The sequence below is a fragment of the Puntigrus tetrazona genome, chromosome 16 (assembly GCF_018831695.1).
Source record: "Puntigrus tetrazona isolate hp1 chromosome 16, ASM1883169v1, whole genome shotgun sequence".
NCBI lineage: Eukaryota > Metazoa > Chordata > Actinopteri > Cypriniformes > Cyprinidae > Puntigrus > Puntigrus tetrazona.
The window spans coordinates 5,078,758-5,096,888 of NC_056714.1; the positions used below are offsets into that span (position 1 = coordinate 5,078,758).

The 18,131-nt window shown below is 38.5% G+C and overlaps 1 protein-coding gene across 1 annotated transcript; it reads right to left on the bottom strand.

The window, feature by feature from the left end:
* Positions 1–11,753: 11,753 nt before the first annotated feature.
* Positions 11,754–16,838, bottom strand: lyplal1 (lysophospholipase like 1). The gene is made up of 5 exons (XM_043260153.1): positions 16,730–16,838; positions 15,484–15,583; positions 14,175–14,344; positions 12,276–12,391; positions 11,754–12,193 (listed from the first exon to the last, which is right to left on the bottom strand). The coding sequence occupies exons 1-5, from the start codon at positions 16,809–16,811 to the stop codon at positions 11,972–11,974; spliced, it is 690 nt and encodes a 229-aa protein (XP_043116088.1). The 5' UTR covers positions 16,812–16,838; the 3' UTR covers positions 11,754–11,971.
* Between the last annotated feature and the right edge of the window lie 1,293 nt (positions 16,839–18,131).

Consider the following 18,131-nt stretch of genomic DNA (forward strand, 5'->3'; position numbering starts at 1 on the left):
AGGAAAACCTATCAGCAGAGCTCTAGATGAACACACACACACACACACACACACACACACAGACAGTCACGCCTGCAAATGCACAATACATCAGTGTTGGACGCTAACTAACCAAACGTAAAGAGGCTATTAAGTGAGTCAGATTTTTTTAGCAGTGTGACAATATCACCTTTTCTGAGTTAACTATTTTTTCCAAGTGAGCATTGCGAGGCATAATCAAACATTGAGGCAATGATCAAACACACTCCGGTCAATGTCTAGACTGTCTCGTTCCCAAACAGGGTTGGGAAGTCTGATTAATTTTTAGTAAGCAGTTTGCTTGGATTGTTCGTTTTAGCTGAATAGGTAAAAAAAAAACCAATTCATTCAAATCATCAACACTGATGTTATTCTGGAAAACCTTGCATCATATGTTATGACTAATACAAACTATTATGAATAAATATTTCGCTATATATATATTTGGTGAAAAATGTTTGGTGTAATCTTACTAATTATAAGCTAATATATAAACTAATTATAAGAAATGGCAACAAATGATTGGGACTGGGACATATTATATCCAAAAATTCCTGATGCAGTGGACTACCAGTAAAAAATTGGGACCAAAAATGATTCAGACACTTTGAACCAGACCATGTTTTGTGTTTAATAGTTAATATGGCTTTCATACACGACAGAAAACAAAATGAAGCATTTATTGGTCATTGGTATTATATAATTGTGTACTTAACTGAATTCATTACATACCTTTCTACAAAGCTATCTGACAATGAATTTGTTACGACACCGTTTAACTCTTAGCTACTTGTCATATTTTATAAAAAAAATGTTTAACTATAGCAAATAAACTGTTATGACGTGAGAAGTGTTTAGATTTAGTGTTTTATCAGTTTAGGAATTCTAATATATTAGTTTATGTGTAAGATAAATACTGATCTTGTCATCCAAATCCTATAATTTATTATCATAACCAAAAACATATTGGTTTGTAGTATAATTCTAGTTAACTGCACTTCTTCTGGTTATTTATATCTCTTATGGAAGTGCATTTTTCTCACTAGAAAACTAATGATTCTGATGTTTTTCCAGAATTATGAGACTATATATATATATATATATATAATTATTGCAACAAGTTTATATTTTGCATATCTGACTTTTTTCTTGAAATATAGTGTTCTTGCAGTTTATATCTCACAATTCTGACTTTATAACTCACATTTGCAACTTCACATCTAGTCTAACTTTAACCTACGTCTTGGAACACATGACCCGAATCAGAATATTCACTCTGTATTGTCATCTGAACAAGTCTGCCATGCTTTGTTCTGACCAATTGAAGAAAAAAGCGTTACAATCATATCACAACAAACCCTGCAATTGTTTACTTTATTCTCAAATTGTTAACGTTAACAACACTGGCATTGCGTGACTGCGAGTATAGTGTGCATTAGCTCGTAGATTTCAATTTATGTAGTCTAATCTGTAATTGCCACATCAATCGAATTTCGTATTACAAAATTATTTTAACCCAAAAAGCAAATCACGCTCCCTTCTAACCGGTTGTCTTTAAAATACAAGTATTGTGTAACACCAGGCTAACTGTAATCAGAAGCACATTTAAAACTGGAAGATAATTTAATTTCATAAACACATAATCTTTTCTGGAATACAATCCACTATCAATATAATTATTCCAGCTCCTGTGAGAAAAAGCTCTAAACTATCCTCCTGGAGGACCCTGAGATTGCGTCCTAGCCAGGACTTCTTTATGTTTACGGACGTGATGTCCCATAATGACTTAGTGCCGAGCTCGAATTTCCTGCCAAAGCCTACCCATACCATTCAAATTAGAACACATTATTATGTTACTAACTGTTGTGAACTGGGCTAAAGTAATAATAATAGTAATCAGGCAATAATTTTGAACACTGGCTGGTTTTGTAGTCGCTCAAATATTGATTTTGGATCATTTGTAAAGGGTAAGTTCACCCCAAAACTCACTCTCATATCGTTCCAAACCCATAAGACCATCTTCTGAACACAAACTAAGGTATTTTTGATTAACTAGACAGCAACACAACTAAAATGATCTAGGTCCAGAAAGGTAGAAAATACATTGGTAAAATGGCTACGAGAAACCTTTTTTTGCGCAAAGAAAACAAATTTACTCGACCATTCTTCGCTCCTGACTTTCGCCTTTTTATCACAACGCATACGCACGCTTCCCCCTCGGCGTAAACAACAGCAGATCGCGTTCATGCGGACGTAAACAAGACTAATTACATCGAATACGTTACGATGCTCTCCAAAATGAAAGACGTCACTGAGGGGAGTAGTGTAGTTGAGTCAATTATGTTATTTTTATTGTCTCATAGCGTCGCAAAACTGGAGTTTTACCGATGTATTTACTACGTTTCTAGACCCGTTTCATTTCAGTTGTGTCTATGGAGGGTCAGATAGCTCTTTGATTCATTTCAAAATTAATTTGTGTTTCTTAAACTGTATTTTAAGTGCTGGGTAGGCAGATTGAATCTGCGTGAACACAGAGTGGACAAAGTATACAAATACACACAATGACGGACAGGCAGGACAACCAATCATAGTGCTCGGATCGAGGGATGTGATTGGACGAACATTTTATAGCCCTATAAATACATGTAAATAAATCTATCCCACTTGGTGATCGTTATTAGAATGTGACTTTCAACCAGCATAACCAAAATTGCTTTTAAACCATTGACTTATTTCAAGCTTCGTCCACGTCGGCCCACATGAGGTCATCCGGTTACGTGCGCTCACAAATTCCACAAACTCTCACGATGACACGCGCTCCGCTGTTTACACTTTCATTATTTAAAGCACGATATTCCCCCGTCTCGCAGTAAAATTCAGAAGCACTGACACAGTGAGTGATTCACAAAACTGTAATGATATCACCGAGTCTGAAAACGGCAGCATGACTAATCGGCGCAGACACCGTGCGTGACATCATCACCGTAAGAGCGGGCCGATCTGCTGCAAGGTATTCACATCTTAATTCCAAAATTTTATACCATGTGTTGGCCGTCTCAAAGAAGGATGAGTGTTCTCTTGGCGAGCGCGACTGTTTTCCAGATAAAAACTCGCATAAACACAAAAAGGAGCGAGGGAAGAAAAACAGACGGACAGAGAGACACACAGACAGACAGACAGAACATGAGTCATTTAGTCGTGACATTACCACATATGAAATATATGTGCTATGACTGGCGAAATAGACCGGTCTCAAGGTAGACGCGAGTAAATTTGAGCGTGACATCATCATGTAAGGAACGTCTGCTGCTTTATCTCTTGACAAAGTTCCTGAGCTGTTCGCTCACACAGCATCTTTGGTCACGGCAGGAAACCGACCGAGCTTTCCCAGCTGCTGATTTCAAACGACTTTTTATTCTTTTTGTGCGTTTGATCGTCCTTGGCGTTCATTTAAAGGTGCGTCTTTTAAGGGAACAGCTTTTGTAGCTAAAACATACTACTCTCAGTTTATTTAGTCATTTAAACGTATAAAATCGCAATTAGGCTCGTAATGAGGCACTTGTGACGGAGCTGAAGCTAATTAATATACTTACTGTTTTAATATCATAGCCACAATTTCTAGACAATACACTCATTCATTTTCAATACGTGTCTCTACACACATTTCTGAAAACCCTTAAATATGTGCCTTACTCCACGTTTTGTGGCAGTTTCAAAGAGAAATATATGTGATGACAACGTTCAAAAGTATCCGTTTTCAATTTTTTTGAAGTAAATGTATTAAATGTTGTCTTTATAAACCAAAAGCGTATGCGTAAACCATACTTTCGTGTGAAAAGGAATAAAAGTTGTTGAGTTTTACTGCCTCTAGTGTTCATTCAAGCTGGAAACTGCAGCGATTCGTACGCACAGGTACGTTTTTTTCAGTTTTGCAGAAATGTATTTAGAGGTACATATTTCCAATGAGCCCACGTAATTAATTTTAGCGTGATCAACGTGACAATTTAATGACATGAACCCTAAAACAACCGCTAAAAGGACTAATAATAATAAACAATAATAAATCACAAAATTATATATTAATGCAAATACTTTATTAAAATTAAAAACATTTATTTTAGGTCTAACTGTATTTGTTTACAGTATTTTTTATCGTTGAATTAGCTTTTATTTTAACAGTTTCAGATGTATTAGTCTTTTCTTTTTCATTTTTTACTACCTATATAGTACTTTTTCCTAATAAAGTTTCATTTAATTTGATGTATTTTATTTTAATTGCACAAATATTTAATTAGGGATGTGGCACATTGATCTCGTGTGTGTGTGTGTGTGTGTGTGTGTGTCTGAATCAACATTATGCCACAAACACTACTGTTTGTGTGAATCACAAAATGTCTTCATTTAGTTGACCCAGAAAAACAAACCTCTGTCGCGAATTACACAAGGCTATCAAATAACTTGAAAACTCGGCACAACAGACATGTGAACTACATTGTCATGATGCTTTGGAGGTGATGACTTCAGCCTTCGTTCGCTTCATAACGCACATTCTGTAATAGTCTCCACATAAAAAAAAAGCAAAGTAAGCGGATGACGGAGAGCAAACAATGACAGAACGTTTTTGGACGAGCTATCCCTTTAAGATCTTTTTTCCCTTTGTTTTCATTGTTGCTCTCCGCAGCAAAACAGCCATATTAGCTTGTTTATGTGGTGACCGCTAAATGCATAATGGGACCAGCTATTTTTCAGGGCTTTTTAAAGTCGTCCTCTGAGTGATAAAGCCTATCCGTAAGAAACAGGAAAAGGCCAATTGCATTAGGACAATTATGATGAGCTCAGCTAAAGCTGCTTCCTAATGGCCTCATGCAGCGAGCTGCTCCTCGGGGACAGGGCTGGAGCTCGTAGTCAAAGCTCTCAGAGGCCCACGAGAAAGCAGGAGCTTATACGTTTTCATCACGCGCGTATACACGACGACTGCGGGAACTCTCGCCGCACGGTTTTGAGAGGCCCTGCGAGACAAACAGAGGACGACAATTAAAAGCACCGATGTCTTTGAGCTCAGGGGTGGCCTTCTTGTGCCAGCTCCGTCTACGTTCAGCTGCCTTGAATATGGGAAGTCCCACAATCCCAGAAACATCGTACAGCTCTGCTGCGTCGGCACTCGGGACCCTAATAGCGTGAAAATGGAAAAGTCATAATAGGAGGGCAAAGTCAGCACTGGGGGTTTGGAGAGTATGGGATCATGGGAAGAGTAATTTGGGGTATGGGAACAGAATGTCTGGAATAATTACGAGTGCGGTAGTACTACTGTGGGTTTTTTTGCACCCCCATAATTTAACGTGGACATGAACGCATGAACTGGGACATGAGAAGACTGTGGTGATGTCATACGTTTGTCAGGGTTGTTCGCGTGTCTGTATTTGGACAGAAACGAGAAGCATGTCCAACTATTGCTAAACGCAATTTTAGTCTGTTTGAAGTTGCTATTTTGCACACATGCCTCGTGTAATTCGCAAGATCTAAATCAAAGCTAATGTATATAGTTTAAATGTGAACGATGGATACTAGGATGTTGAGACAGATTCCTTCACTCTCCCTATCGGTAAATTGGCAATATTTTGTGTCCCACGATTTGGCGCAAGAGAGCCAATGAATCATTAACACATGAAGTGGTAAGACAGTGAGTTGTTTACGACAGAATCAAATTTTTGATTTTAATTTTTTTATTACAAATTCAAGTGTAAAATTCCAATGCAAGACTGCAAAAAATCCTGATAATGACAAAAAAGCAGATCAATTAATTACAAAAATAAAAAATAAATATATATATATATATATATATATATATTTATATTATTAAAAACAACACTTTTTATTACTATTTGGAATTTTTTCAAATTTTTCCTATTCCTTTTATATTATTATTACTATATTATTATTATTTTTTTTTTTTTACTTCAGTCAAGGCTTATTTCATTTAAAGTAATAAAACAGTTTTTTTATAGCTTAATTTTAGCTCATTATAAATACCTGTGCTGATCTAATGTTAGTCGCTGCTGTTCCAACAGTTTAAACATAGCACAGAGTATCTGATAAATTCAGGATTCAGAGCTTGTAGAGCGCAAACAAACAGCTCACTGGTGTAAAACCTGTTGACAAGCGAAGATCAGAAAACCTGGCTCTCACGCATTTAACATCTTCATTGAGAAATCACGATCCTCCATGCTACACCAAAGAGAGAGAATGAGAGAGAGAGAGAGGAGAGGCTGATTATTCACCGTCTGACAGATGAATTGAATAAAATACAGTTTGGGATTCAAAGCACAGAGCAAACACAGTGTAATACGACCTACAGCTCTGGATGCGGTACTGGAACAGAAGTTCAGGTCAGTTGTCCAGCAGAGCCGTGACCCTCGGATGGGGGCGTGGCCAACGGGGCGTTCTGGGATCCGTCAACACCTCCGTTCCCCAAACAGCCTTCTCCTGCCCGGAGCCTCTGGAGCGGCACCACATGGAAAGTGAGTGCAGAATGGAAACTGCCTGCCAAAAAGTCCAAGCTCTGCACCTCTTCCAGATTAGCATTCCTTCCATCTGACACATGCGCTGCGAAGCAGATTATCATCTAAGTGGACAAAGCACAATTTAGAGAAAGGTGGAAACCTCAAAAGGCAGGGTGAGGAGGTACTTTATAACAACACCGTTCGCCGAGGGTAATTGCACCATGGGAAAATGAGGCAGTTATGTGATTTGGGAAATGGTCACCGGGAGTTTGTGGAATGTAAATATTACACGTCATCCCAGTTGAGACTCTATTTCAGATTTGATTCCACAAACAGCTCGGGAACGCCTACGTTCTTCCACCGACGGGAACGTGACACCTGAAACGATCAGGAACCTGATGCGATTGCAGCTCTTCTTCTTTAAAGTCTGCCGTAATAACCATCAATGTGCATGTTATTTTGCACTTTTTCTCAAAAGTATTTTGAGCGCATGATATAATATTGATCTTATGTAACAGGTATAGAAAGTTGTTTATTTTATATATATAGAATTACACAAAGGAGGAAAAAAAACGTTCAATGTATACCTGATATGTCTGTTAGTGGGTGTGCATCTGGCCCTTTAAATTTCCAACAGCAGCGTGTTCTAAATTTCCTGTCTTAGCCACTCCTCTTCCCTTTCTGCACTGCCTGTGTAAGGGAGAGGTGGGTTTCTAATGAGCTCCAATTAATCTTAATTAATCTTTGCTTTAAAAATCACTTTTACTGTTTTATACTCTGGTTAAATGATATCTGTGACATGATTTTACATGTATATTCGATTATTTCTGCATTTTCACTCATTGATCAGTTTTATATCTCACCGATGCACTTCACGCAAGTGCTAATTGCGTTGCACTATGTACTTTACATTTAACAGGAAAAGCGAAAGGGCGAAAACACTGTAAGACTGTGTATTTATGTCATTGTTCAGGTATGCTGTTTTGTCACGTTGAATTAATTTTGCATAAAAGTTTTATAAAATTTATCCCCTTTCTGCACTGCCTGTGTAAGGGAGAGGAAAAGCGAAAGGGCGAAAACACTGTAAGACTGTGTATTTATGTCATTGTTCAGTAAAAGAAGAGTCGAATCGTCACCTGATGTCCGTCTGGTTACTCTAAAAGAAAAAAAACTACACAACGCAGACAACACCGGTTACACTTACACAGTATGCCGTTGATGTTGCTGGTAGATTTCAGAATCACATCCGCTATTCAAAAGTAGCTATAAAAGCCTGTTTCAGCCACAGAAAGTTTAAATATTTCAGTTCTGATCTTGTAATTCTGACTTCTTCTAAATTGTGATTTTTTTTGGTCAGAATTCAGATTTTTTGGTTTCTGCCGCAGATAAAAAAATTATAATAATACAAATTCTTTATGCATACCTCAACAATTCAGATTTGGTCCAAATGGTTTGACACAAACTAGGAATCGAGAGATAAAAAGTTGCAGTTCCCTTTTTCGCTTTATTCAAAATATCCATCACTAGCTGTGCATCTGACTTCAGGGCTTCAGTAGACTTGGAAATCTTTTATTGTGCCTTAATGGTGTTTATCGGCCTTGTGCTTTGCGCGTTTGACAAAAAAACATCACGAAGATTCCCCAAAGCGAAAAGAGCCATTCGTATGGCTAAGAGTAAATGAGTTTTCATTCAGCGAGAACTACTCCCTTTAAAGACATCAAGTTTCAAAGACACTGATGTGTGTTCATTTCCTCACCTGATGTTACCCCATGAGGAGCAGACGGTGAGGAGCCGTCTTCATTACCGTCATCTATCCCTGCACTTAAATCATGAAATGCCTGAGCTGCAGTCTGGCTCCGGCGCTGGATGAGGAGGAGCGGAGCGAGTGTGGGAGAGGATGAGGGAGTGAGCAGCCACTGGACACCCTGAGACGTGACAAAAACAGAAAGAGAAAAGGACAGAGAGTCCAGGACCAAAGTATTGGGCAGAGAACGAATGTTTCATAACACGTTTAACGCTTTATGACCACGCTCACTCCAGTGTTATTTTAGTATCATTTTACAGCTTAATTTCATGAAGCTCAGTCAAAGACTTTTAAAGCCAAGCAAAGAAAAGTGAAGGAATCTAATTTAGATGCTGTTTAGATACAGTATCTATTTGATACGTGCTTCGATACAATCTGCATTGTTAAACGCGCTACATGAATAAAAGTGATTGATTGATTGACAATTTGTCTAGGAAGCTTACAACCAGAGATCTTCAGAAGAAAAATGACTTGTTCTGTGATAAAATGTTTACGATTAAAACAAGAACAAACTCGTGGCTCTGCCAGTTCTACGGGAAAAAAAGTTTTCACACCCCCATTGACGTTTGTTCTTGTTTCAAGCATTAATTCGTTTCCATTTTAATTAAATGGATGCCTAAGACTTTTGGTTCAGATTTAAGGCCCTAAATTGTGAAAGGAGACCCAAAGAGTAGTAATTTTATTGTGTAGTTATTTTGTTAGGGGCCAAGTGTAGGCACCTATTGTATCCATTAGTTGTCTTCTTCTTCTTTGGGCAGCCCATAGAACCGCTTGAGGGAAAGATATGAAATTTGACACATGGATAGATGGCAGTCTCAGAATGTCTTGGACAGGGGTGCCCAAACTCAGTCCAGTTTAGATAAAACTTGCCTGTCTCAAAGTTTCTAGCGAGAGCTTGATTAGCTGGTTCAGATTGGGGTTGAGGCTAAACTCGACAGAACACACACAGGACTGAGTTTGGCTTTCCCTGCGTCGCCAACGGAACAAATTTGCACTCATGTTTCTGCTAATAACTTTTGAACCATCATGTCTAGAAGCAATATTAATAATTAAAGACAACTTTTCATTTTTCCTCTGTTGTGCTTGACCTATTAATTGCAGCTTGCAGCTAAATGTATTACTTCTAATATAAGGGATAATTTTTTTAATGGTTTTAATTTTAATAATCCTGCTTCACGCAGCAATGTTCTGGTTTTCTAGTAATGCATACTTGTCTTGTGATGTTTTTTTTAACACTCCCCACTTGTTGTGGGTCAGTGTGCATCAGTAATGGCCGTTCCTTTCTATTCTGTTAACAACAATTATTCATGCATAAAGGAATTATTATGAGAATGAATTATTCATGCATAATTCTTCTCATCAGAAGAACTGCAAACAACTAACCTGACACCCCTCATAAACGTCATGATCGAGCGAGCTACTGCGGACAACACTGAAAAGACCCAATTTAGCATTTCTGCGCGATTCCAAAAAATGGTCCAGTCTAAAAGATCTTTTCGGAGCAACTGATGCAGCGCTTAATACGCTACTGAATAGAACAGGATGTTGCATAAGTTTTGGAATGCAACTGATTTTAACAAGCCTCACTGGCTGAGTAAGAAATGGCTTTCCATTGCCAAAATATTCTGAATATACAGTTTATACAACATAAGTAATGCAAATAAAGTTGTGTTCAGAAACTCTTTGCTTTTGACTCTCTACCTGTTGATGCTCTGCTCAAGTTGTGGAAATCAAAAAAATCGAAATATGGAAATCAAACACACTGGGATGATTTTAAACTAACTGACTGTGCAAAATCCAGCTGACTGGGCAAACTGAGAACTGCATGCACACTAATACTTTTCGTGTGTAGAGGAAGTTATCTTTCTGGTTATCTTTTTAGCATCATTACTTCAGTCTTCTGGTGCTTTAGAAGATATGCGGATTTGCTGCATTTTATTGCATATGCATATTATTAATGCTGAACACAGTTGTGTTAAACAGCATCGTAAAAACTTCTCTAATAATGAATAAAAGCCCCCGTAATGTACAGTTGTTTGAGATCATACCCAAAGTGAGCACAGCTGGAATCCAGACAAAGAAAAAGCTCAGATATGGGAAATTTAGTCACTACATAATTCCCATACTTCCATTTGTGTCATTTCATACTTTTGATAACTACTATTATTCTAGCATGTGGAAAACAGTCCTAGTAAAGAATGAGTCTTTGCACTCCTCACTGGAAGCGTATATTCTCACTGTGCCCATTACAAATGACATTTGCAGTATCTTTGATGAATTAAGGTCTTTTAGCGCTGTCGGTAAGTCGTTCTCAGTGTCCAGACGGTGCGTGTTGGTACTGGACTGTAGCCTCACTACATCCACAGGACTTTAAAACTCGCTAACCACTTCCTCCCAATAACCATTAATGAAGCTACTGTTCGAGCGAACCTCCAAACACATGTACAGCGGATTCCGTGCCGAGCAATAATGGCGCGGAGGGGAAAAAAAGACGGGTGGAACGGGAGCGAGAGATACCTCGCTCTGCAGGAAACGAGACGGTGCCAAACAGACCGGATTCCGGCTCCAAACCACAGAGCCGAGTGGCATTCCTCCCCTCCGGTGTGATGGCTCTACCTGCCGCTTCAGCCTGACCGCAGGCTCTACGGGCCAAACCAGACTCCATGGAACAGTCATCACGGCCTGCAGAATGTGCTCCACCGAACACTTTAAAGTGGTTAGCGCTGCAAGCTATGAAATGTGCACAATAAGTAGAGTCTTTGTGAGGTGGAACACATGCTGGTGAATCGAGGTTTATACAGCTATATTAACTCGGATTGAGCATGTGGACGGTCGCAAAAACTGCAGCTTTTTCGGGCTGAACGCATTCGTTCCAGCAGGTGCAACGCGCAAAGTTGGAAAATTAGTAACACAAGGGTCTATTTGGAGTCAAGTAAGCAGATTGTTTAAAAGGAACAGTTGAAATCTGTCATTTGCTCACTCTGAATATTACATTGTTATGCTTTTTCTAGTTTTGGAGCTTCGCATATGGTACAAACACCGTGTTTAAAGAGCTATTTAAAAGAAAACTTTTTGAAAGAATCTGATACTTTTATTCTATAAGATTGCATTTATTGATCAAAAGTTCAGTTGAACGTATTCAAGAGATTCAACCGATTCAATAAATGCCTGTTTGACCGATTGATGTTAATATTTCTTGAGCAGAATATCAGCATGTTGATTTCTGAAGGATGATGAGACACAGAGGACTGGAGTAATGATGCTGAAAACTGAGCCTTTATCAGTTTTTCTTATGTATTTAAATAGAAAACTGATATTTTAAATTGCTAAAATATTTCAGAATATTACAGTATTATATATTAAAATATTATATTCTTTCAAAAACAATTAAACATATTTTGAATGGTAGTATACTGCACACTTTTCCTTCATTGCTTGCACCAGGTTTAATATGTGAAATATATACAGTAGTCAACTTATGAAGCGGATCGTAAAAGTTGAAAGTTGTCCTAAGGTTTAAGAACAACTCTGATGAAAGGTTTTGATCCACACTAATAAAATGACATCTTGTGCCAACATGAAGGAGAGTACATGGCGATTATTGCAGAAGAAAGTGAAGCAGCGGTCATTGTCCAGCATTAACTATGATTTAAAGGGAAAGTTTCTTCAGGATCCAGGAGCGCAGTAACTCCAGTTCTTGTCGACACAACTGATGGTTGAGGCCTGGGAAGGAATGGAAAGATGTGTTGAGGCCAGCTTTCTTCAACAGAGAGTTGGTCTCCTCGCCCCAGCTATGGAGAACCAGCTCATCTGCTGTTCCGTGACACTGGAGAAGCTCAGGTAGAGGTCGCGGGGATGCGTTTTCCACGGCCTGTGCAGAAGATTAGAGATGTGTTTGACATCATTGTATGAACAATACCCAATCGTAAGGCTTTCTGAAGGCTGTTAACTACCTGATATATGACTGAGTCTTTGTTAAGAAAGCTGGACAGAGAGAAGACGCCAGCCACATCCTGGTGATTCCTGCAAACCAGGTGTAACGCCATGGCACCGCCCATCGAAAATCCACCTAGAGTCAAACATACAGACATTAGACAAGGTCTCAGTCACACTGTAAGCATCCTGTTGAGCTGAGTATTTCTAGTATACTTGAGTCCATTTTTTACTGTGCAATGCTCTCAAATTTTTGTTCTAAAAATGAAAGACCATAGAAATATGAAACCCTGACTTTTCATGACTAAGGCTGCACTGAACTTCTTCATCACTTTAATTGTAAATGTATCATTTTTGAGCTATCTATCCCAACATTCGCATCTTTCATTTGTGGCAAATGGTTAGGTTGTAAACCCTTTTCCATGATTTTTATTTACTTTTATATTTTAAATGATGTTCTTTTATACTACAGACTGCTCATAATCGGTGCATTTTTAAACGCATTATACACGTGTGATTATTGTAAATAATCACATTATTGGTTTACATGCAAACGTTTACGTCTGCAGGTTATGAAAACCTTACGGAGCAATTAAGTAAGTAGGGCGTTAATAAATGCATGCGAGTCTAAGCGGTCTACAGTAGCCCAAGCTGAAATTTAAAACAAAAAAAGAAAAAGAAAAGAAAGCCGGCCTTTAGTTCCACTTCATCAAACTTCCATTTTTCTGAAGTCCTCTTTCATGCCTGTGCTTAATCTTACACATCTGGGCAAATCTGGGCACTACATCTGGGAAAGTGAACAAGTACCCATCAGTCTGTCAGAGCCGGTGGGAGGAGCTATGTTGAGACGGAGGATGGATGGAGTTCACATGTTCTTCAAACCTCTTGTTTGTAACCAGGACTAATTAACAGGTCTACCGCTTTTCCCTTTACACACTTCCCAGACAAAACCAATGAACACCCCCCTAACGAAATCGAACTTACCGAGAAATCCACATGCTGTTTGGGTAAAAAAAAAACAAATGATGTGCATGCTTGTTTGACTTTAGCTTTTCCCATTAACTACGACACCTAAAAAAATTGAAAACGCGATATATATATATATATATATATATATATATATATGACAGCGTTTTCCATGGAAAGTTCTGGCGCTTGTCAGTCCGTCAGCCTGGGAAGTGGACTCAGCGTACAGACCACTTCGTTTCTCCGGCGTGCAGAGTGACTCCAATGAGTATTTATAGTTAATGACAAAATGTTATGATTTAGGAAGATAATATTTCAGCAGTCTCACTGGAACATGTGTTTTTTGAATCAGTTTCTTTGGAACTGAGTTCAGGGGCTTTTCTGTCCTTCCACACAGAGCCTTTTCACACAAAGACTTTTTTTTTTTTTTTTTGCACTCTTCACGTTTTACTTGTAACTATTTCAGGGTATTTATGAGTTATTGGCTTGTCGGTTAACCCTTCCTCGAAATTTGCCGTTGGGCTAAACTCTCTGAGCAAATCGTTTTAATCTCTATCCGGTCGCCTTCACGCAGCCTGGTGGAATTTACCTGACATCTCTTTTTACCGAATGGTTTTCTAGCCACTTTTATCTCATTGTGATATATACGTGAACCCGATAACCCAAATATTCTGAGATAAAGCTTAGCAGAAACTCGAGAATCATCCAGAAATTCTTCTCGGCCCATTCTGGCAACAAATGAAAGGAATAAGAAACTTGATAAGTTTCATTCTTCATTTTACACAACGAGGGAGAGACTTATGAGCAGTGGTCTGAGACTCTGCTTAATTTGGAACAAGTGGAGTGTGAGAGTGTGTAAGACGGAGGAAAGCAATAAGGCAGGGAGAGATAGATGGATGGATGGGGAGGAGAAAGAGAGAGGATAGGAGAGAGAGATAGGCCAGCAGCCATACCAACAACCATCCTGTGTTTCGGGATTCCTGCTCGGATCTCCTCCTGGACAATGGCGCTTAAATGGTCGCACATTGCATCTATCGACTCTAAATGTTCCGGGCAGTCCTGGGATATCTTGTGACGATCGAACCACACGTTAGACGGAGCCCCTCGCATGGGTGTGTACGGCCTAACAACAAACAATTACAAAAAAACTGACAAATTAGTCGCTGCATTTACAGAGAAATGTCTGGAATTACGTGAACTTCTGCTTGAATTGCACCTACAGTGCAGTGTATTGTATGAAACAGTTATTAATAACTACTATTAATAAAAACAACGACAAAAAAGGCTTAAGAAAGTATGTAACAAGTATTAAAAGTTTTTAAATCCAAGTTTTTACTGCAGAAACCGAATCTAATGTAAGCGAGTGATTATTATTAGCTGTTACTTTTAATGTTTACACATGTATTTTCATTCTCAACTGATTACGTTCATTTATTGCATAACAGACAAGGGTTTGTGAATAATCACGAAGCGTGCATTGAAACACATTTTTGCATGCATTTAACAGTTTAGGTGCACACCACCAGCTAAACATTGACTTTATAAAGTTCTCCTGAGGACGAGTTCTCTTTCACAAAAAACATAAATGAATCCAATCAACTTTAATCGTCCTATTCCGCAAAAGTCACGTAATTTCACTGATTTGCTCGTGAAACTGGGCGCACCACTGGAAATAATCACTTTATCTCAATCAACTGTATTTTCGCTGAAGGTCGAAATGGAAGCTGCATTTCACAGCCCTAATGCAAATCCATTTTTTATAGATCCGTTCATGATGAAATCCTTTGAAATTCGTTTTCAACTTTTTGGAACCCGTCTACTTTCGAATTCATTCCCGGCATGTAGAGTTGCTCTATCCTCATTCGTCTCTTCTCTTCTCAGCTCATGCTCCAAACGCGGCTTTGGTCGAGTCAGAGTCTCGCGAACGCGTATACAGCCGTCGCCGGAAATCAGCAATTTGAGTTAATAATTCTAAAAATAGAACTATTTTTGTTACAAAAACACATTAATCTGCTTCAGAAGACGCGCGTTAACCACCGAGGCTGGTATTCGAGACGAATACACGTGATTTATGGAGCTTCAGTATAATGAGTGTTAATGAGACCGTAGCGGACTCCACACGGATGTCAGAATGTGAGAAATGTCAGTCATAAACGTGCCATTTCTATGAAACAAATAACTTCCGTCATCGTTTCAATAAATTATTATTTGACCAATAATGACGCGAATGCGCTGCGATGACGACGGTCGGGGAATGTTTACCTGGCTGGTGCTGTGGGATAAATCACACGGATGTGTTCGAATGCCAGGTTTTGTCCCAATACATCATAAACCCACCTGCGCAAACCTGGCCCTGTGTCTCCTAAATGAAAAAAACATTATTATATATAACGTTATTATGCTGGCATACATCTCAAATAAATGTGTCTAATTTAAAACGCGTATCTAAACACATTCAAGCTCAGCTGCTTTTTTTTTGTACAGAAAAACATACCTTCATGGAAATGTTATTTGCATGTTAAGCAAGTAGCTAATAGCTAAAATGGCCCAAGTCTCTACATATTACATATTATACTATGTGCACTTAGTATATACACTATCAAGTATATAGGAAGTGATAGATAAATTAGTACTGCTACTTTTTGTGTCTTACAGTTCTGACTTTGCACGATATAAACTCACTCCAAGTTATGAAATCAGAATGAAAAAAGTTGAGTGCAATTCTTAAAAAATACATTTGCTAGATGCAGTTTATATCTCGCAACAATTGCGAGTGCATATTTTGCAATTCGGAGCATGCAACTACGAGTGATAAAGTCAGAATTATGAGATATAAACGTCGCAATGTTTAAAAAAATAGTTCAGTCTTTTTAACTCTCTCAGTACTGGACTTTGTAACTTGCAGTTGTTTGAGAAAAAAAAATCTGAATAGTGAGATAAGAAGTCACAATGATCTTTTTTTATTTAGTGGTGGAAACAGGTTTCTAGTCTAAGTTTTGTGCTGTATTTTTTTATGAAATGTTTGTTATCGGAGTCTGATGTAGTTCAAGCAGACGGTCAAGTGCTTAAAGTGTACAACTTTCCATTTCATTTTCTGGGTTTCTTAAGTGCACTTTTTCCAGAGACATTTTGTGCAAAACACTGAATTTGTGCTACGAAGTGGCTTAGTAGTGCAGAGACATTTCTTCAATGTAATGGTCCGCCTTAGACCTCACTAAAAACACAAAAGATATGCAACGCGCGGGATCAAGATTGTCCTGACAGAGATTTGAAATGCAGTTTGCGGTCACACGCATAATTATAACATACCAGCTCAGTTCATTCGCGCTCTTGTGCTCTATTTCTGGTACGTTAATGATATTTATTTGAACACGTTAACCTAAGTCTCACACCACAGGCGGTGTGTTTTAACAGGAGATGTCATTCGGTTCAAAACGCGCCTCTTGCGCGTCAGTATTTCTCTGTGGCCACTTCTCTGCGTGACAAAGGTCCGATATCTTAAAAGCACCTGAGCCATGAAGGAAGATGACAGAAGCAGTGTGTTTTCCAGCCTGGCTCACGACGCTCTTCTGTAGCTTAACAGCAGCCATTTTTGTATCCCGTTTTATCTCGCGATACTCACGGCGTCGTTGACGTCACAGACGACAGATCGCGTTCACGTTTTAGTGAAACTTATCTCGAAATAAATGCCTTTCGTTTTATGTTTTCATAGTGTTGCAGTACATCTGATTTTTTTTTTAATTTTTTATGTAGTTAGCCTATTTGTAGTTACGTTAAGAGAAAAAGATTTAGCAGTTGTTTATTTGCACACTAGCCCAGTTTTGGACCAGTGCCAAGTTTTAGATAAAGCACATAAAAACAAAAGAACAGAAATTTAGTTGAACACAGTGCTCTCTAATTTAATAAAACCCTTAGTTCTAACTGCAGGGTTATTATCACTAAGAAGTTGGCTGTAGAAAGCAGGCTATAAATGTCTACTTACGGGTATTTACAGTAAGTGAGGTGAAACCAGGACATTTGAACACCCTAGCTCATTGTGATCTTTTTTTTTAAATTTTTATTTCTATTCAAGACCACCAATTGTTAGTAAAAAGACTTTGGCCCGTAAGTTAAACGATTGATTGATTGGCTGGCCAGCTGGCAGGTTAACACGAAGCATGGTTTAAAATGCAAAGTGAGAACAATACTCTTTCCCCATTTCTGTTACAAGAACCATAACAGAATATAGCATACATTGAGAAAATGCAGAATATAGTTCAATGGCTGTTTAGACATGTTTATAGCCTTTCTAGTCACCTTTCTCAATTCACACCCATTAAAATTTTCATTCAGGACCTACATCAAGCACTACGAACTTGCATAAAAAGTCAGTCTGATAAAAAGCTCCACAGCTTTGTTACACTGAACATCATTGTTTGCTCAGAGATTTAGGAGATGTCTACAACTTACTTTAAACACATACTGGGGTCTTATCTTTCATAAACTAAGTGCCGTTTCACTCGATTCTGGTAAATTTCAGTTTGCTTTGAACGCTCAGACCACACATTCTGCGTCCTAAATCTCACCTCCTTCCACCTTTTCTCTCACTGTGTGGGAGGGATGGACTACATTCGTGTGTAACTCTGTCTCTGTCTCCAATACGGACAGATGGCTGGAGGAGATCCCCCACATGCTAAATCAGTCCTGTTTATGTCTGCCCTCTATAGGCTGTTTGATAGCGGATCTGACATTTTGAGACGGGTCTTTTTGTCATAATGTTCTAACTTATGTTTCCCGAGGCAAAGTATGTCAAATGTAATTTTATTAAATACTTATATCATGTGTATTCATGTCATATTTGAAAGGATGGCTAGTTCACCCCAATATGAAGATGGTGGCGTCAGTTATTGCAAATTCTCTATAAACACGTA